This window comes from Trichosurus vulpecula, chromosome 8 (assembly GCF_011100635.1).
Source record: "Trichosurus vulpecula isolate mTriVul1 chromosome 8, mTriVul1.pri, whole genome shotgun sequence".
In the NCBI taxonomy this organism is placed as follows: domain Eukaryota; kingdom Metazoa; phylum Chordata; class Mammalia; order Diprotodontia; family Phalangeridae; genus Trichosurus; species Trichosurus vulpecula.
The window spans coordinates 74,111,929-74,133,951 of record NC_050580.1 but is presented as its reverse complement, the minus strand read 5'-3'; the positions used below and the strand labels follow the sequence as shown (position 1 = coordinate 74,133,951).

Below are 22,023 nucleotides of genomic sequence, written 5' to 3'. Positions count from 1 at the left end.
GGAAATTAGGAAATTCCTTTTGTAAGGAAATGTTCAATTATTTTTCTATTTGGTCTAGAAAAGCTTGACCTTTTTAATGGGTTTATTTTTAGATTTTTCACTTTAAACCTTTTCCAGTTTCCTCCTTTGTGTCTGACTTTTATATTATTTATTCAGTATTTACATAAGAAAAAAATTATATCTTACATCCTTTCACCAGAAGATGTATTTCTTTTTCCTATTACCTGTACCAACTCTAAAACAAGAGCCAGAATTTGTGATACTATTGCAGTCTGTGATCTGCTTAGTAAAATCTTTCTTTTAAGTTTAAAAGGCTTTTCACCAAATTAATCTTCAAGGCCTTGACTTCACACAGTCCTTACTTTTCATTTAAAATTGTTGCAGATCTTTAAATTATCTTCTCTGTTCCTTTCTCAGTCTGATAATGGTATCAGAATAAATTTACTTCTGCTAATTATTCACCACGTTCCATTTGTTGAAACCATATCTAATACTCATAATTGTCAATGATATTGAAAAATAATTTTCACTTAATTTTTCTTATTGAAAAATATAATTTCACTTAGCTGAATTTCTAGTTGGTTACATAGTAAGTAAATAAGCATTTTCAGCATACCCTATCTTTGTCTTTTATTAGACCGAGAGAAAATACGAATATTGTTTCCTCATTTATTATTTTTATGTAACTTTCCATATAAAGAAAAAATATTTAGAGGTTAGACAGTAACATAAGAAGCCTCATCTCTTAGCAGGCAGCTCACCAAGTTAAAAAAAAAATGAAAGTAGCTCCTAATTATCGTGTCTGTCAGTTTAATTAGAAATGTTTTAGTATTCTGTAAAGAACAAATTTGTGACATATTATGGCTAAGTACATCAATAATATATGACCTTATAAATACAGCACTCATGTAAAACACATCCAACATGTTTCTGTAACTGGTACTAGAATCTTGCCAAATGATTAATTCATGAGTACTTTCTGTTATGATCAGTATTATCAAACATTTGCCGTTTTCTTTTTTCTTGTTGGTGCATGTTGTTGTAGGTACCAGCAGACAGGTGTTAGGTGGCTGTGGGAATTGCACTGCCAGCAGGCAGGAGGAATTCTGGGAGATGAGATGGGATTGGGCAAGACCATCCAGATAATTGCCTTCTTGGCAGGTCTGAGCTACAGCAAGATCAGGACTCGTGGTTCAAATTACAGGCAAGTGCTCCTCTGCAGACTGTCAGTCTGTGGAGCTCAATTAATATTTCATCAGATGTATTGCTGGTGGAGGAGGGTCTTGTGAATTATTGATGACATTTCAATTACAATATTCCTTTAATTCTTTTAGTGGGGGACATCAAAGGAAAATTTTTACGAGACAATGGAGCTGTAGGGCAGGAGAAATTAAACATGTAACACTTTTAATGAATTCCAGGCATTGATGCTTCATTTTGCAGATGAGCCCCACTAGATATTTTGGGTCAATACAGTGTCTAAGGTTAGCTTCCACAAATGGATTGTTTACAAACTCAATTACATTAATATCAATAGTTTACACAATATGGAATTTTAAATTAGATATAATACCTTTAGTTCCATTTATTAAATTTTACATTAAAATATTTGTTCTGGCAAAACACCAGGTGTGCACTACAGGAAGTATAAAGTCTATTCATGGGGAAAGTTGGAGCTTTGGATTAGGAAATTGGAAGCAGCTATCCAGAATTTCTTTTATGACTAGCGTGCAATATAACAATATTTGTAGGTCTGTTTTCTTTGGAAAGCTGCTGTTAATCTGTTTATGTTTTACTTCCCCTCCTACTGCTATCTAAGTCTGCTCAATACATTCTAATAATAGAGAATATTCATATTTTTATTTTAAAGAATTGCATGGAAATTGACACTTTGAAAGCTCATCTCAAGAGGATCTGAAAATAGGTGATCATTATTATCTAAATGTGGAATTATGTTCATTTGGATAGGGTGCAGAAATCAAATAACTTTTTTATTATCCTACATACTGAAATAGACTACTTTTGTTATCTAATAAACAGGCCATGAAGAACTTGTTTTTAGAAAGCATAATTGAAAGACAGTTAATATAGACAAAAGTTATGATGGATTAAATAGCGATAAGACATTCTATCATGATACCAGGTAATCTAAGATGGCCTTTTGAGTAACTGGCTTCGCATAATGAGTAAAAAGGATATCTATATTTGACTGGTATAAAGTGGGTTTCCTTTGAACCTTAGACATAAATTTACATCTCATATAAAACCACATTGAAAAAAAATTATTTGAAAGGACTACTGAACTACTGAAACTTTGGTGTTTTGCACTTCCCTTTCCGTAACTGTCAATAGTGTAGCATCACGGAATTGTATGTTTTTTTTTTTTCAGAATTAGTCCCTCCATTGACTTATGTACTTCAGTGAGATTTTTTTTTTTGATGACTAAATCTCCTTAAACTATCCATATAATGATTTTTGGACTTTTCTTTTTTTCTTCCAACATTACAGAACTTGTATGGATCTTATGTTTTGAGCCTAGGAAACCTAAAGTCTTCCCTACAGTGCTGTTTGGATATAAAAATTAAAACATGTTCTCTCCTGAGTAGGAGCAATTCTATCAGTAGCTGAAGTCAGTACTAATAATGAGCAGCAGCTGTAATCAATTAACTATCAATGCTCATATCCTCTGTTCCATAATGAAATAGCATGGCATATTGGATTATAGCCCAGATCATCTTTATTAAAATAGTATCGGTGGAAATGGCTTCAGTGAATGTGGTTATATATCACCCAAACAACTGGGCTATTTATGAATGGAGATATACTCAGGAGCATAGTCCTCTTAAATGTGCCCATGTTGCCATGGAAAATTACAAAAGAAAATAATTTGTACCTACCCTTGTCCTCTGAAGCTGCATAACTACTTCATTTTCATGACCTAAAGGAAAAGAAACTGAGGATAGTGGTATTAGCAGGTAGCACATCATAAGATAGCAAAGAGCTGACGTATATTTTCACACACACATGCGCGCACACGTACACACACACTGGACTACAGGTATCTTAGACCCAATGAAATAGAAAAGGCTACATATGTCTCATGTTTAGTCATAACTTCAAATTCAGTGTCAAAAAGGAGAAACATGTTGCATATGGTAAAGCAAAAGAAAAAATCAAAAACATCTTTTCCAGTCAGCAGGCTCTTTTTTATTAATGAGTTTCATACTTTATTTTGGTTTCTGGAGTAGTAGTAATACAAAAATCTTAGACCCGAAGTTAATTACAGGTAGGGAATAAATAGTTCATTTCTCAAATTGGCATTAACTCTTTTAGGCCATTGGATATCGTTTAGTAAATTTTTGTTCCTAATAATTCCTAGTAATTTAGTTAATAATAATTACCTCAGAGAGTTGATGCATTTTCAAGTGATTTCTGGTAGGAGCATTTTACTATGATTTGAATACCTGACTGCCTCAAATTAATTTTGAAAGACTTGGCAAACTGCAGGCAGTGGACATCATTTCTGACATGTAGTCAGGCATAGATACAGTAGGCAATCAGTGATGGTAAAGATTAAATAATAGCCATTAAATCTGGTCAGAATCGCTGCTAGTCGCTAAAATGTATTGAGATAATTTCTGGTCTTTTAGCTTGTTGATGTTAGGAGTTGGAAATGGTGGCTTATTTTATAATGTGCGCTTATTAGTGGCCTCTCTTACTTTTCCAGGGTCCAGCCACTCCCAGGTTTTAACTTAATGGGGCTCAATTCTTTAACTAGAATTTTTTTAAATTGACATTTTAAAAGCTAAGAGATCATTCATAGTTGTCTAATTATAGAATCTAGAAAGAAAAAGATTGGTTTAAAGCATCAAAAATGTGCATGTGTTTATTTGAAAGTAGTTTTTAAATTGCAGGGAACTTTTGTTCAGATGCTTATCAAGCATTGTATTGACTTTAATTATGTTCCGTTTCATTGTATAGGGTAGGAGAACTGAACTGCATAATCTTTTGATGGAAATCCAATGTATGCATAGAAAGGTGGGCAGGGGAGGATAACTGTTCCAGAACAATTTAAAGATAACTATACACATCATTCTTATTGTACAGAAATAGATCTGTATCTTTCTGTCTATTGTTATCCCTGCCTGGAGACATATCTGAGGGTGCTGAGGGGCTTGCATCAAACATTTTTTTAAAAAGCTTATTATAAATATTGCTAGAATGTTCCCTACCTTCTCCATCTCATACCACTTTCAGATTGTTATATAGTATACAAAGGCGTGTGGCAGCGGCAGCGGCTGAGCAACCAACTTCAGTCGATCCGTTTAACTTGCAGCCATTTGTTAAATATTTACTGTGTGCAAGGAGAAGATTTCTCCTCTGAGTAAGGAAGGGCATATTTCTGTCACTTCTCTGGGACACGAATAGGAATAGCAGCATTATTTTTAAGTTGTAATTTACATGTATACTTTCTTTTTCTTTACAAAGACAAACATTGTTTTTTCCCTTAAATTTGACAAATTCTCAGTTTTAGTTATTGATGTAGGGGTTTTATGGTTTGTAATAATTTTATTTTTATTTAAAAATAAAAGCAATTTTAGAAGCTCCTTGCCTTTTGCCTCCAGTTTTTTGTGGAGTTAATCATAGGATCAAAAAGCTAGACGGGACCTTTGTGGATAACCTAGTCTAATCTTCTAATTTTACAAACAGGGCAACTTTGAATTACAACACTAGACTTTGAGTCATTAGGACTTGTGTTCAAATTCTACCTTAGTTACTTAAGAATTGATTATTACCGGAAAAGTCACTTAACCGTTCTTAGCCTTAGTTTCCTCATCAGTAAAATGGGAATACCAATAATACTGGCACATATGGTAGTGTCTCAGAGGAGCAGATGCAGTTGTATATGTACAGCATTTTGTGATCTTGAAGCGCTTTATACAGGTGAGAGAACGTGAGGTCAGCTTCTCCCCGTGCCCTGGACTGCATCCTTCCCTGTCTCCCCTCAGAACTGGCCCCCTCTTTTGTTCTCTCCCCTTCTCTCAGCTTCTCTTTGTCCACAGCTTTCTCCCACCCCCAGTTTTGAAAGCTTGGCTTGGCCTGGCTGTCCCCTCAGTCTGTCCTGTGTCTGCTCACATCCAAAGTACAGAGTCATAGATTGGGTGTCTGGTCCTGCTGGTGTTGCCTTGTCTGCCAGTAATTTCATGACTTCTTGCAAAGTCATAGCTAAATCTCACGGCTTTCTTTTTTTTAAGCTCTCATTCTACTCGAGCTCTCAATAGATTTTACCACTGTCAACCAAGTGTCCTGGACACTTTTTCCCTTGGCTTCTGTGATGCTACCCTACCCTGTCTTGGTTCTCTTTCCTTCTTTCAGTGTTCTTCTCCGTCTCTTATGCTGGTTTATCATTTCTCTGCCTTCCACAGATTGAGAGTGCTTCCCCAAAATGCTGACCTGGTCCCTCTTTTCTTTGCGGTCCGTGTTGCTGATCTCACCAGACCTCATAGGTTTATTGTCTCTAGGCAGATCACTCTCAAATCTCAGTTTCCAGCCTTAATGTCTCCTTTACTTGAGTCCTGCAGTGCCCACTGTACATCTGCACTTGCCTGTCTGATTGGCATCTTAAAGTCAACATGTTCAAAATTCATTGTATTTCCCCCTAAACTTTCTTGTTTCTGTCAAGAGCACAAGGAGAGTAGTAATCACCTAGTATCGCAGCCTTGCTGTCATCCTTGCCCTTTGCCTCTTCCTCATCCCACGCACCAGGAAATTGCTGTCTCTTGTCAGTTCTGCCTCCGGAAAACTCTCACGTCCATCCCCTTCTTTCCACTCACGTGACCGCTGTGCTGCTAATCCCTACCTTCGACGCTTCTTTGCTGGCTTTTTACTAGTTTACTTATTGGTCTCTCTCATTCTCTTCTGTGAATCCCGAGTGTCTAACAAGGTACGCTGCAGGTGATAAGTATTTAGTATTTCCTGAATTATTGTTGAAGGCGGTAAATTTCAGTCATCTGGAATATTCAGTTATTTAGAGCCTATCAGAGGCAGTGTCGTATAGAAAGACATACTGGATTTAGGGTCAGGAGAGATCTTGGTTTGAATCCATTCAGTCCCACCATCTGTGACCACTTTGCACTTTGAAGCTTCATTTTCTCACCCAGGGATATTATTGGGGGTACTCATACTAGTACCTTGCAGGGTTGATGCAAAGACCAAATGAAATCATGTGTATAAAAACACTGCGTGAGACTTAAAGTGTTTTATAAATGCGAGCTGTCATTTATGCAGCTAGGTGGAGCAGTGGATAGAGTTATGGCTTGCAGTCAGGAAGACTTATTTTTCTGAGTTCAAATCTGTCCTCAGGACACATCCTAGCACCGTGACCCTGGGCAAGTCACTTAACCCTATTTGCCTCAGTTTCCTCATCTGTAAAATGTGCCGGAGAAGGAAATGTCAAACATCTCCAGTATTCTTGCCAAGAAAACCCCAAATGGGGTTATGAAAAGTCAGAAACGACTGAGAAAATGACTGAATAACAGTTGTTCTGTGCAAAGCCACATGTATCTATATATTGAAATAAGAAAAAAAAGGTTTTTGTCAAGTATTTTTGTTTGGTTTTCTTTTTATTCATTATACTACCTTTTTGTGTCTAAATAAGAGACTTCTGTACCATAGAAACTTTTCAAGAAAAGTTTTATTCAATTTTGGTTTATATTGACACCTGCATCCATTAACTGCTCAGCAATGGGAACTGTAGGTATTTCCCTTTCATCATGTTTTAACCCAATAGATTTTTTTTTGTTGTTGTTAAAGAAAATGACAATCAGTTTCCATAGTCAGTATTTTTTTTTACTTACCCTGTTAGGTCTGTTTTTAATCAAACACCTAACCTCTACTATATTTATTTCACAGCAGTGTTTTCTAATTAAATATTTTTATTTTAGATTTGAGGGATTGGGTCCAACTGTAATTGTGTGTCCAACAACAGTAATGCATCAGTGGGTGAGAGAATTTCACACTTGGTGGCCTCCATTCAGAGTTGCAATTTTACATGAAACTGGATCATATGCAAACAAAAAGGTAATGTTGATATTAATATAAGGTTTCTTGTTTTCCCATTTTAAATCATTTGATTTTACTTATCTGACTTTTCTTTCATTTGTATGCTTCTGAAACAAATGTACATTTTATATTTTTATTATTGTAGTTTGTTTTTATATTATGATGCTTAGAGAAATTGATATTTTCAGGTTACTTTAAAATTATCCGTTATTGTCTCCAATACTTTTTTGGGATATTTTTAATATGTCTATTGTGTAGGTGAACAAACTGAGTAATAGAGTGACTGGCTTGGTTTAGAGTCATTCATTCATTCATTCAGCACTTATTAAGTGCCTACTTTGCTGAGTCATGGGCATACAAAGAAAGACAAAAGACAATCCCTGCTCTCCAGGAGCTCAAAATCTAATGGATTATGACAAATCCCAATGGAAGTTATCCTCTTTGATGACAGGGACTGCCTTGCTTTTTTTTATTTGCATCCCTAGAGCTTAGTACTTGGTGTATCTGGTATATAGTAGTAACTTAAATGCTTTATGATTCATTCTTCCATGGATTTTCATTATGTTGCACTCTTTTGGCTCTCCCTGTCTGAGTGTTCTTCTGTCTGCTTTGCTGTACTATCATCAGTCTTTCAGCCCTAAGTATGGTTTTACCCTCAAGGCTTTGTTCTGGAAAATCTTTTTTTTTTCCTTCCCTCTCTAGTCTTTTTCTCTTGGTTGTCTCATTATCTCCCTTGGGTTGAAGTATCGTTCTGGGAAGATTAATCCCAAATCAATGCAACACTCATGTCTCTTATTAGTTTCAATTCCATCTCAACTACCCAGTGGTTATTTCCACCTAAGTATTATAGAGAAAACTTGAGCTCAACATGTTAAAAACAAAACTTACTATCTTTTTCTTTAAACTTTCTCTCCTTCTACCTTCCTTATTAATCAGGAGAGGGCACCCCAGTCTTTTCAGTCACTCAGCTTTAACTTTTGTTGTTTCTTCCCTCTCTGCCATACCTCCCACCCCCATCCTCTATCTAATTGATTCTAATGTCTTATCAGTTCTCCTTCTACAATATCTCTCTCACCCATCCCCATCCTCATCCACATGACCAGCATTGTAGTTCAATCCCTCATCATCTTTTGTTTGAACAATTGTAAGTCTCCTATTTGGTCTTCCTGGTCCCAGTGTCTCCCTTCTCCTGTGCATCTTCCTCAGCACAGCCAAAATGATCTTCCTTAAAGCACAGGATGACCATGTAACTTTCTGATGTGACTCTTCAGTAGTTCCTTATTACCTATAGCATGAAAGACAAACTCTTTTGGTTGGCATTTGAAGTCCTTTGCCATCTTGCATTATCTTACCAGATTCCGTAATTACTTCACATAACTCCCCCTCAGCCTACTTGCTGATCTCTGTACATAGCATTCCATCTTCTCTGTGTCTTTGGACAGGTCGTCCTTCATGCCTGACCTTCACCTTTTCTAATTCCGGTCTTCCTTCAGGGGTTAGCTCAGTTGTCATCTCCTACTGGAACCTCCCATTGTAAGTGCTTCCTCATACCCCACTGAGATTTCTTTGTATTTACTTATCTATGTAGATGTATTATCCTCTTAGTAGGATATGAATTCCTTAAGTTTAGAAATGATTTCATTTTTACCTTTGTATACCCAGCACTTTGCACACAATAGGTGCATTAAAAATACTTATTGAATTATTAAATTCACTTCTACTGAAGAAGTGTAAACAAAATCTGGGCTCCAAAAATAGCAGTTGGATAAAATATGTATTTGTTGATTGAAATGTCTGTAATAAACACCTCTGTTCAGTTATTGAAGAAAATCAATATAATACATTGAGAATTGTGCTGATAGAGCATTGACTCCTTTATATTCTTGTTTTTCAATTGCTTTTTTATCCTTTGAAACCTGCACTGTCTAATCCTCTGGTGAGACTATACCCATTTATAGTTTTATTAATAGCTGTGTTATAAAAACTATTAGATTATAGATTAATTTAATAAATAGGTTTATAATTAAACAGTTTCAAGTAATATTTCTAGACTATATGCTCGTAGATATTTTCGCCACAAATACACCCATTTGAAATTGTAAATTCATTGGGAGGTGTCCAGTGAAATAATATTTTACCATGTTGAGAAACATACCAATGAAATCAAGTATTTTCACCAGGTTTTGCCAACTCTACTCATACCCGCCTTATTAACATTTAGTTTATAAATAGAACTTTAGTTTCAAAAAGAAATGAGATTTGTAAAAAAAAAAAAGTTCTTTTTTAAATTCATTTGAAAGTGTCCTGGACAATTTTTGTGTCTATGGGACTTCTCAGCTTCTTTTCCTAATCCAGGGGTGGGGAACCTGTGGCCTTCAGACAACGTATGGCCCTCTAGGTCCTCAAGTGCAGCCCTTTGACTGAATCCAGACTTCACAGAACAAATCATTTTATTAAAGGAATTTATTAAGGGGATCTGTTCTGTGAAATTTGGATTCAGTCAAAAGGCTGTACTTGAGGACCTAGAGGCCACATGTGGCCTGGAGGCTGCAAGTTTCCCACTGCTGCCCTAATCCTGCCTTCCCTTTTCTTTCTTCTAAAAACTAGACTTGGCATCTGCTTTGGATATGGTGGTTGTGTGTGTGTGTGTGTGTGTGTGTGTGTGTGTGTCGCACACACACAGTGAGAAGTCAGAAATGACACCGAGGTTGCAAGGATAGGCATCTTGGGTAGATGGTGGAATCCCTCAACAATAATGGGGAGATGAGGAAGAGGGAGAGTTGGGGGAAAAGATAAATTTCATTTTGAACATGTTGAGTTTAAAATGTCTATGGGACGTTCAGTGTGAAATGTCTGATAGGCAGTAGAATATAGGAGATTGGAGGATGGGAGAGAGATTAGGGCTAGACAAATAGTTCTGAGAATCATCTGCATAATTAAATTCATGAGAGCTAATGAGGTCACCAAACAAAATAGCATGGAGGAAGAAGAGAAATGGGGCCCAGGGCATAGCCTTGGCTATATTCTGTTTTAGGAGTTGTAGTCTGAAAACTTGGCATAGGAGACTGAGAAGGAGCAATCAAATAGGGTAAGAGGAGAGCCAGGAGGGAACAGTGTCACAAAAACCTGGAGAGAAGAGAAGTATCAAAGAGAAGAGGGTCATTAGCAGTATCAAAGGCCACAGATTAGTCAAGAAGGATGAGGATTGGGAAAAGTCCATTGAATTTGGTAGTTGGTAATTTTGGCAGATCATTGGTAATTTTGGAGAGAGCAGTTTCAGCTGAATGATGAGCTTGGAAGCCAAACTGCTGAGAGTTAAGATGAGAGTTAGAGGAAAGGAAATATAGGCATCAATTATAAATGATCTTTTCAGGGAGTTTAGCCACAGAAGGGAGGAGAGATATGGGACACTAGTTAGGATAGACAGATCAGGGGAGGGTTTTTTAGGGATGGGGGAGATACAGTCATGTTTATAAGAAGTAGAGAAGCAACCAGTGGACAGGGAGAGATTAAAGATTAGTGATAGAGTAGGAGTAATAGAGGGGGCAGTCTGCTGGAGAAGATGGAATGAAATGGCATCATTTGTGCATGTAGGCAGGGCTTACCTTGACAAAAAGAAGGGTCACCTCTTCCTGTGAGATGGATTGAGGAGGAGAGAGTGATGGAAGAGGAAGAGAGGATAAAAGGAGGCTCTCAGCAAATGGCCTCCACTGTTTTCATGAACTATGAGACAAGGTTTGCAGCTGAGAAAGTGTGAGGAGGTGGTGTCATGGGAGGGCTTGAGGAGGGGTAGAAAGGTTTGAATAATACCCAGTTAAGAGTTTGTAACATGAACTTGTAGTAGACCCTGTCAGCACTGTTTTATGGTGATTTTCTCCAGTCTTTTTCAGCAGCATGTATAATATGAGTGAAGGCAGCAGCTGGTTAGAGTAATCCAAGACTGAGGCTTGGCAGATCATGGGTGGCAGGATAAGGGGGCAAGGGATGACAGTGTAGAATTGAATTGTTCAGTTCACTAAGGGGTCAAGATAGGGAAGGGAGGAGAGTGTAGTCCAGAGGTGTCAAACACTTGGTCCACAGACAGCAACACTCTTGAGTACGATCCAAACCAAATTAAAATGTAAATGTGAAATATTTAGCAACAACAACAACAACAAATACAGTAAGACATAATGTTAATATGTTTTTTTAGGTCATTATGTGCTCACAGGGATCCTTATGAGTGGTTTAGTGGCCTCTCTTCTTGAATTTGACACCACTGGTGTGGCCATTTCAGGGCAGTGACCAGGGAAAGAATGAAAAGGTGGAGGGCGTGTGGAGGTTGTGGCAAGGACAGAAAATGGAGTTAGGAGTTGCAAAGTAGAGGGAGATGTGTAATGGCAATAGATTTTGTTCAGATAAGGCAATTTCAGAGTTCATGAGGATGGAAATGGAACTTTCACAGGGGATGGTAAGATCAAGACAGATTCTATTTTGGATATATTGGGTTTGAAATGCCTGTGGCACATCCATCCAGAGCTGACTGGCAGGCATTTGGAGATGGGAGATTAGAGCCAGGTGGTATGAAGGCTGGATGTGTAGATTTTGGAGTCATCTACATAGAGATAATAGTCGAATTCATGGGAGCTGATGATATTCTTAAGAGAGAGAGTATAGAGAGAGAAGAGGAGATGGGCTCAGGACCCAAATCTAAGGTACACCCATGAATGGGGGAAGGACTTGTATGGTGGTCTTGCAAAAGTGACCATCAGGGGTTGATTAGAGAAGGAGAATCACTATAGAACAGTTTCACAAAAAACCAGGGAGGAGAGAGAGAATATGCTGAATGGATACTGTAAGGATTTGTCATGTATATCTTTCTAACAATCCTAAACATAGCCATTTAAAAAACTTTCATTTTTCAGTTGGATTTACTCATTTTTCTTTTGCAATATCTCTTTGCCGTTGACTCTTCCAAAACATTGACTTAGCCTTTTGAATTGAACTGCTGATTATTTGCACATAAATGAGGCCTATTTATTCAAAGAACTGGAGCAGATCTATCTAGTATTTGCACATGTGAAAGCAGTGTTTCATAAATACACTCATACATGGCCTCTTTTAATACCAGTAGTATTGAAATCATGTCCTTTTGCTCATAATAAGTAACCTGTAACCCATTTAGAAATGCAGGAAGTTTCTAATTGTTTTCAACAGTTAGAGGCATGGACATAATGTTATTCTGTCCATTTCTTTTACTTGCATGTAAACCTCTTCTGCTTTGTTTATATAGATATGTCTCTACATATACGTATGTGTTTTTATAAATTTGCATGTACTTTACATGTAAAATTGATTTGTGTGCATATATTTTTCCTTTATAAACTATTATTGTACTTCATTTATTTCTAACTGCTGTGGGCTGCTGACCAAACCCATCACCGAGTGACTGCCTTCACCTGGTCACACTACTCACTTGAGCTTTCTATTTATTTTCTCATTTGTTCCAGCTTGACAATATATTTAGCCATTTGTGGCATATAGGACTGAGAAAGAAAGAAACTAAAGGAAAGTTCTCTATAAAGATTTCTTTTATGGAAAATTATTTGTTCTTTGTTACTAAGCAGATTATATTTCTTTTCTTAACCTAAATCGTTGCTGTCTTGTTCAGCATAAGAGTTTAAAAGAGATACTATGTAGTGGGCAAGTAACAGAGAAATAAGAAATATGTAAATCCACCCCCCCGTACTATTCCCCAAATTATCCATTAATTCCCAAATTGTTTTACTATTGTATTTCTGTTTTATATTATCTTCATTAATGTTTCCCTCTACTAACAGAACAATTGAATTGTGTATGTAACTGAAGTCATGTTAGAAAACAGATACCCTTTTTACCTCAGTAAAACAAAACTTAAGGTAACTTTCTGAAACTCTTTCCTTGAGTCTCCTTAATCTATAAATATGAGGTATTTTTGCATTTAGTGGGGAAATGAGATTATTTTTCCCTTTCAAATTAAATCTTATTTAATTCCTTTCCCAATACAGAAGCCTTAATTGATCCACAAATATTTATTGAGTACCTGCTATGCCTAAGACTTGATATGTTGGGTATAAGGAAGTATGAAGTGAAGTTTCTTCCCTTAAGGAGCCTACCATCTTAGCAAAATTTCAATACACATTAAAAGATTGGTAACAATACAATGTCTTATTTGAAAATCCATTATAACTTCCTATTTTTCCCTGTTAAGGTTACCCTTGTAATTTTGTAAAACTGTTTAGATAATTTTAAAGCTTTTGACCAATATTGAAACCATTAGACAAGTAGGAACAAAGGATGTCATAGTTTTAATTTAAAGATGACTCGGTTTTAATGGTTAATTGTGAGATAGCGAAAATATTGTTGAAGAAAGCAATTTTTGTTAAGAGAAATGGTCAAAATAAGATTTTTTAGTGCTTTGTGTGGACTAAAACGTCAAACATTCGTGAATAACAAATGTCATTGAAATCTATATCTGTAACTATTTGATCTTAAATATAAACAATGGTATATAGTCAACTGTTACTGTCTTAAGCTGTTAACAGTGCATTTGTTACCATTATGTTCAGGTTGAGATACTAGAATATAATGGCATGGCTTTTTAGAGCCTTATAAAGAAAGCAGGCTAAAAGTGAGCAAATCCACATCCAAAAGAGTCTCATTCCCTGAAATAGCCTAAGCATTAAAACAAAGCAAAACAAACGCGTTCCACGCCGACAGATGATGGTGTAGTGTTGCTTGTCTTATGTTACCTTAAATAAGAATAAATATACGTACACCTGATAGGGTAAGTGGGAAATAGTGTGCTTATATTTTTGAGAGTTATATTGTTAAAATTATATTACTGGAGACTTTTTTCTTCATTGTCAGCACAAATCCTTGTTTATTAAAGATTTAGCTTGAAGGAAATTTTAATTAATTATGGGTTCAGTAAATCCTGACTGGGAAGCTGCTGTGCCGTGTTTACAGTGAATGGCCTTCATGTGCCGATGTTTCACTCCTGTTCTCTCTGCTACCTGACAATGTGATTTATGGCTGTTGTTTTCTACCAGTCCACTGTTTGCCCTCTAGGAGGGATTGGTCTCCTGAGCCTCCATAATAACAGCAGTGCTTTCACAAGACATCTTTTAATGACAACGGCACTGCATTCAGTAAGTCAGGCTAATTGCAGACGTACCCTATTAATTGCAAAAACTAGGAGAGGTTACATATTTTACAAGCTTTTAATTTGAAATCGCCCGAGATGATTTGTCTTAAGTGTTTGGATAGAGATGTCTATGGCAATATACCATTGTTGAGACTCTAGTTCCATACTGTTGGAGAGTGCTGGTACTGAATCAGGTGAAGCTTGATGTGTTTCCACTCCAAAATGTGGTTAATGCCCTTAGTGATTGTGTTTTAACTGAAAGCAGTGTTTATGTAGCTTTTTAGGAGAGGCAAGAGAGGGAGGGCAAGGAAATGTCATTTTAGTTTTTCTGATTTGTTGGATTGCCTTGTGATTTTAATGGGGAAATATGTATTACTCAAAAGCCAACACTGAGGAATTTATTTTAAAGTCGTCATCTAGAGATGGATAAGAAAATGGTTGTGAACCTTTTGAGAGGCAATAGCATTTCCTGGTGTAACTTATATGTGTATGCCTGAATTCTGATTTAATCTTTGCCGTTATTTGAAGTATGAAAATAGCTTAAAAGATATTCATCTTTTTGTGGCTCTGTGTATACATACATTCCTATTTTGTCAGTTTGGAAGTGTACGGAAGTCCTCCATTTCCCTTCTTTTCATCTACCCAGCTGTCTACACCTGTCATAATGATTTATAAAAACCATTGTCACTCACCAAGTACCTTGGTAGGGATGGGAACCAGAAGAACATGAAAGTCTGGGTTGAGAAGCTAGAGCTGGTGAGCAACCTGGAGCATTGCTTTGCCTTCTAGTAATTTAAGAGCTTGCTGGATACACTGAAAGCAGGACTTTTCTAGCCTCTGTTGTGGGTTCTGTAGTGAAGGGGAAATGGTGATAACTGGGAATGACAGTGTGGGAATTTAAGAAAAGGAAGGTGGGAAGTTAAATCACATATTTCATCCACTTAGTATCAGAAGGTCAAGCTGTTCTCCCATGGTTTTATTTTATGATTTTAAATCAGTCTTAGAACTTAATTGCATCACTTTCCTCATCTGTAAACTGAAAGTAACAATTGTTATTGTGAACTGTCACTAATACGGCTAGATATCTAAAGTATAAGTCTGAAAAACTGGTGACTGGTAAAGGAATGGAGGGAGAGACTTGAAGGAGGGAGACCAAACAGAAGGCGATGAGATAGTCTGATTGAGAGGTAATAGAGGCCTGAACTAGGGTAGAGGCTGTAGTTGTAGAGAGAAGAGGAAGTCTAAAGGAGAGGTTGTGAAGGTAGAAAAGGCAAGATTTAATTCTGTCTCCACAGTATCTCTTGCATCCATTCCCTTTCTTTCCGCTCACATATCTGTCATCCCACTGTCACTCAGTGATTTTTATGCTGCGGTGATTTTCTAAAAGCACAGGTCTCACATGCTGTATCGCTTCTGTACTTAGTAAACTGCAGGGGTTCCATGTTACCTCAAGGATCTAATATCTATTTGGCATTTAAAGGCTTATCATAGAAACATAGAAAGACTTAACATGGACTGATGAAGAGCAAAGTAAGTAGAGCCAAAGAAACAAATATACAAGATAACCATAGCAATTTAATTGGAACAAACAACCACAAAATAATTGAAAGTAAATGTTAGACCATAGTAATCTAGTGTTTGATAAACCCAAAGATCCAGGCTTTTGGGGCAGGAATTCATTATTCAACAAAGGCTGCTGAGAAAACTGGAAAGCAGTCTGGCAGAAACCTGGCATATCTCAACCATACCAACATCTCATGCTTTGTACCATGATATAGTCAAAATGGGTACATAATTTAGACATAAAGGGTGATATTTTAAACATATTAGGGAAGCATGGAATAAATTATCTGTTAGATCTATGGGTAGGGGAAAATTTTATAACCAACAATAGATACAGAGGATCATGGAAAGTAAAATGGATAATTTTGATTACATGAAATTAAAATTTTTTTGCACAAACAAGACCATTGCAGCCAAAATTAGAGAAAAACAGGTTCCTCTGATAAGGGCTTTGCTTCTCAAATAAATAGGGATGTGAGCCAAATTTATAGAAATAAGAGCTTTTCTGTAATTAACAAGCGGTCAGAGGATATGAACAGGTAGTTTTCTGAAGAAGAAATCAAAGCTATTAATAGTTATATGAAAAAAATGTTCTAAATCATTAATAATCAGAGAAATGCAAATTAAAACAACTCTTGGGTACTACCTCACATCTATTAGAATGGCTAGCATGACAGAAAAGGAAAATGACACGTTGGAGGAAATGTGGGAAAACAGGGACACTAATGCACCATTGGTGGAGTTGTGAACTGGTCCAGCCATTCTGGAAAACAACTTGGAGCTAGGTTCAAAGGGCTTTCAAACTATATATTCCCTTTGGCCTAATAATACCACTTCTAGGTCTATGTCTCAAAGAGATCAAAGGAAAAGGAGGGAAAGGATCTGCCTGTATATTAAAAAATACTTATAGCAACTCTTTTTGTGGTGGCAAAGAGTTAAAAATTGAGATGTTTATCAGTTGAGGAATGGCTAAACAAGTTGTGGTATGATTGTGATGGAATACTACTGTGTTGCAAAAAATGATGAAGGGGATGAATTCAGAAAAACCTGAGAAGACTATGAATTGATGTAAAGTAAAGTGAGCAGAACCAGGAAATCATTGTAAACGATAACAGCAATATTGTGAATATGATGAACTGTGAGAGACTTAGCTACTTTGATCAAATGCAGTGGTTCAAGACAATTCCAGTGCTGCCTACCTCTAAAGAGGAAACTGTTGAACTCTGAGTGCATATTAAAGCATATTTATTTCACTTCATTTTCCTTGCATTTTAATTGGGGAGAGGTAGTGGTGGTACAACATGACTAATAGGGAAGTAAGTTTTGCACGACTAAACATATATTATAAAGGTATCATTGTTTTCCTTCTCAATGGGTGGGGGAGGGGTTTGAGGGAGGGAGAGAATTTTGAATTCAAAATAAAAAAAAGAATAGTAAAGGAAACAACAAAAAAAACCACTTGAATTTTAGAAAATTACAAAGAAAAAGCATGATCTCAAAGAAGAGATCTTAGAAGACACCTATTCCTTTTCAAAAAGAGGAAGGCCATGGAAATGCAACATGGCAGATATTTTCAGATTTTTTCAATGTTTTGATTAGTTTCCTGATTTTTTTTCCCCTCATCTTCCTCTTAATTTTTTTCCTTAAGAAAAATGTTACATAGGATCATATTTGGGAAGGGGAAGAAGAGTTCAGAGGAAGAAATTTAAGTGTTATGAAAATAAGATATTAATAAATTTTGTTTTCCTCAAAGCTCTTCATGACTTGACTCCTTCCTGTCCCCTCTTTAACGTTCTTACATTTTCCTGTCCTCCAAGAACTCTGCATTGGAACTTTACTGGACTACTTCCCATTCCTTTACCTTATACTTCTCCTCAGTCTCTTCCTTTGCACTGGCTCTCGCTTTTCTCCTTCACCTTTTAATTTCCCTGGCCAGCTTCTGACCTGCAAGAGGCCTTTCCCAATTGTGAGTTCCCCCTCCCAGAACTTGTCATCTCCCTTCCCCCCAGTTACCTTCATCTCTTTTGTGTATACTTCTGTGTGTACATGTTGTCTTCCCTGATAAATGTAAGTTACTTGAGTACAGGGGCTATTTAATTTTTGTCTTTATATTCCTGGCACATAGCAGGCATTTAATAAATGCTTGTTGATTGATTTGAGTATCTTCTGTGTTAATACACATCATTCTTTGCCACAGACAGATGAACCTGACTTTGAACTGTAAGTATGTATTTAGTAGGAGGAACATATCCAAAAGATCACTTGTCTGACCAGAATGTAGGGATCACAACTCTAAATGTATGCTATGCTTGTTGAGGAAGTATAAGGAAGTGTAAGTGTTATTGTGGGAGCTCTAGTAATGCTCAAGTAACTTGTACCTTCCACCTTTTACTCTCCAAAGTCAGGTGGGAGGTGGGGAGCGGGGCTGAGGGAGGACCGTGAAATAGAAAAGACAGGGCAAGTTATAGTGCTTGTCTGAGCCCATCTGATCGTCTCTTTCCCTTCCCTCCTCCTACTTTTAGGTTACAATGGTGGTGATTTCCCCAATTTTAGTAGACTAGGAAGATATGTTGTTCTCTGATGTCTAATACTAAAACTTAAATCTGACTCCACTAATTCAAAATTTATCAATTAGAAGTTGACACTAGTTAGTCCAATTCACTTTACCATATGTATCGTAAAGTATTAAAATTGTGATAAATTAAAGTTGGCGCATCCTATTTAGTCCAAATTAGTGATCCACTCTGTGTAACATTGACTTGAATAGCCCTGAGAGGTTAAGTATCATACAGAAACATTAAAATGCCATAGTTCACCATAGGAAAAGAAAGATCCTGATTATTTTGAGGCAAGAATTACGTCTTTTTTTTTTATCCAAATATCTTGCACATAATAAACACTTAATAAATGTTTCTTGAATTGAGGTGACTTGATACAGTTTACCTTCTTCAGGGCTTTTTGAATTCTTTCTGGAAACTTGCTGTTATCTTTTATTTATTATCTCTGCATTTATTTATTTATTAATTACCTTTCACCTGACATTGTGTCCTTAAGTCCAGTGAGGTTAAAAGCAAAGAACCAGTTCAAAGGGATGAAAACTGCTTTGTCACATGTGATAAGTTTTCTAGTCTTATCTTGAGGTTTTTATGGTTGTATTAATGTCATTTTAATTGTTGGGCTATGAGGCAATGTTGGTTCTATGTAATAAAGTAAGTACTGAGTAAAATTTCAGTTCTAATAAACACATAATTAGTATACTATATGTACATTCATGGTTTTGGGATCCTTTAGGATGAAAGATCAGTGCAGGATCATTCTTATTTAATATGGCTCCGCTAATAAATTTATAGGAACATTATATTGCTATTTTAGGTGAAACTCATCCGAGAAATTGCAAGATGTCATGGAATTTTGATCACTTCATATTCCTATATTCGATTGATGCAAGATAATATTAACAATCATGACTGGCATTATGTGATCTTGGATGAGGGACACAAAATCCGAAACCCAAATGCTGCAGTTACACTTGCTTGCAAACAGGTATAGCCCTTTAAAATGATATAAACGGTATTTCACATTTGTTTTTCATTGTTTCAGTTGTGTCCAACTCTTTGTGACCCCATTTGGGTTTTTTCGTAAAGATGCTAGAGTGGTTTGCTATTTCCTTCTCCAGCTTGTTTTACATATGAGGAAACTTAGGCAAAGAGGGTGAAGTGACTTGGCCACGTTCACACAGCTGGATTTGAACCCGGGAATGCATTATAGTTCATTCAAACAGCTCATCAACTTTGGCTGATGTTCTGCCAGATAGCAGAATTCTTCCTGTGCTTTTGTATTATACTTCAAACACTTCATTGGTTCTATAAATTATACATGTGGAATAGGTACTTTCTCCACTGGTGTAGATCGCAGTGTGCCCGGACCTTCTTATCCTTTGTGATTTCTAGCCGTAAATCCATGGTGTACGTACCCAAGCTCTGGAGGCTTTTCTCTGGTTTTAATATTTTGTGCAGCCAGTGAAATTCTTAGGCTATCTCTTATTTTTCACATTTGCTACAGTTACCTTGATATATCTATATCTGTATATCTCTATATATCACTTCTTTTGTAAGTCATCATTGGTGATAAGTTGGAACCTACTTATAACTCACTAAAGATTTTTCCATGTGTCTATGTATAATGATTAGGAAATGCTGGATATGTTTAACCTTTTTTATTGTCAGATCAGCACTATTTTTGCTCTTCACTTGTGGAATGAACAAATCTCACTTTCAATTTCATTTAGCTCAGATTACAGCCAAATTTAGCTAAAAATGAGAGCCTTATCCTTTTTATTTTCTGACCTTTGTGTTAACTTGGACATATTTAATTACAGTAGCAGAATTTTCATATTGAGAAAGACCGAAGTTGATATTCAGTGGTACAGATTTAATATGTGGGAATATTCTTTGGGAAATGATATGGGTATGTATTAAAACATAACTTGAGGAAAATGAAGTTATATTTTCTTTAATGCAACTATTTTTGTCTTTAAAAAAAAAAAACCAGTTCCGTACTCCTCATCGGATTATCTTGTCTGGATCTCCTATGCAAAATAACCTCAAAGAACTATGGTCTCTCTTTGACTTTGTCTTCCCGGGAAAACTGGGAACATTGCCAGTATTCATGGAACAATTTTCTGTTCCAATTACCATGGGAGGGTATTCAAATGCTTCCCCTGTACAGGTAAGTTATTCAGGTAACAAATATTTGTAGAGTTTATAACAACTAATTTAAAGAAGATAGTTTCTCTTGTTGACAAGAAGTATATATTCTAATTTGCTTTATTTTGGTACTTAATTTACAGTCTAAGATTTTAATATTGAAAATTAGGTTTTGCCACTTTAAGTCATCAGAGGGGTGATAAGATAAAAATTTAAGCCTTTGAATTGGCATTAGATAAAATAGTGGAAATGTTTTAGCATAATAGGTTTTTAAATTCAAAATGAGTATTTAAAACTTCATTTAAATATTAAGAAAAAGAAAAACTCCTAAAATAATTATTTGGAAACAGTTGAGGGATATGGTGAAATGGGGAGGGGGGGGCAGTGGATTTGTTACTTTGGCAAATATAGGAAAGTCTCAGTCCCCTATACTCCTATCATTGAGATCTACAACTCAGCTCTAAATTAAGAGTCTTAGAGAGTTGCCTGGGCAGCTGAACCCAGAATCAGTATGTGTCAAAGGCAGTACTTGACCCCAGGCCTTTTTGACTCTAGGGCTGCCCTATCCACTAGCACTGTCTCACTACTCAGTGTTGCCTTTCAGTATGGGGAACAAACAGATAGGGACTAGAACTATATTTCATTGGTATTAGGGAACTCTTGAAGAGGAGATTCCCTCTACAAATGCGGGTTGGTACCTTCTCTACTAAGGGCATTAAGATAGTAAATGGCTTTGTTCAAGGTCGTGTGGCCAGAATGTATCAGAGATGGGACTTGAACTCAGGGCTTCCTGACTCAGTGTTGCTTCTCTTTACTGTTCATCTCTTGGAGAATACCTACTTCTCCTTAATAGAAACTGAATTATCTTTAATGCTTTCATCAAATATCGGAGGGGAACAGAAGTGGGGGGAAGATTGTATGCCAAAAAAAGAAAAAGTGGAATGAAGATTTCTCTGTAGAGAGCTAGCAAAACTATTTGAATATTAAAAAAAAAATTCAGGTATTTTGAGGCCTAGTTTTTAAAATAAGTAGTTCATCTTTGAGAACTTGTTTTATGACCTCCTTATGCATCATCAGAAACTATTTAAAGAAGACACAGAATTGTAGAATTTTAGATCTAGAGAGGCCCCTACAAAGCATCTTATTCAGGCCCTCATTTGACAAATGAATGCATTTAGAGTTGAAGAGGCTTAATGATTTGTCCAAGGTCATGTGGAGTGGACTAGAACTGAGTAACAGCTATTTTTCAGTCTAGTGTTCTTAACATTACATCACACAGGAAATATAAATGAAATTATACTTATTTATGATTCATACTCTATATCTCTGGAGAAACTAAAGAGAAGAATTTACAGACGTCTTCCTTAGCATGACAGTGACGTATTATTAATTTCAGTAGCTAAGACAAATTGAGACTTATTTTTTAGCTTAAAATCCTCATCAATGAATAAATGATATATTGAATGAAGAGACATGAAAATACAGATTCCCCATTAGTTTGGAAACTTTGGCATTAGCGCTTTTCTC

At 36.3% G+C, this 22,023-nt stretch overlaps 1 protein-coding gene across 1 annotated transcript in view; it reads left to right on the top strand.

Annotated features, from left to right (window-relative positions):
- Nucleotides 1-22,023, top strand: part of ERCC6 (ERCC excision repair 6, chromatin remodeling factor) — a 112,987-nt gene that overhangs the window by 63,492 nt on the left and 27,472 nt on the right. The window contains exons 7-10 of the mRNA XM_036736842.1: nt 1,046-1,204; nt 6,945-7,080; nt 19,163-19,333; nt 20,342-20,518. Coding sequence (XP_036592737.1) covers nt 1,046-1,204; nt 6,945-7,080; nt 19,163-19,333; nt 20,342-20,518 — 643 coding nt within the window. The remainder of the gene's footprint in view (nt 1-1,045; nt 1,205-6,944; nt 7,081-19,162; nt 19,334-20,341; nt 20,519-22,023) is intronic.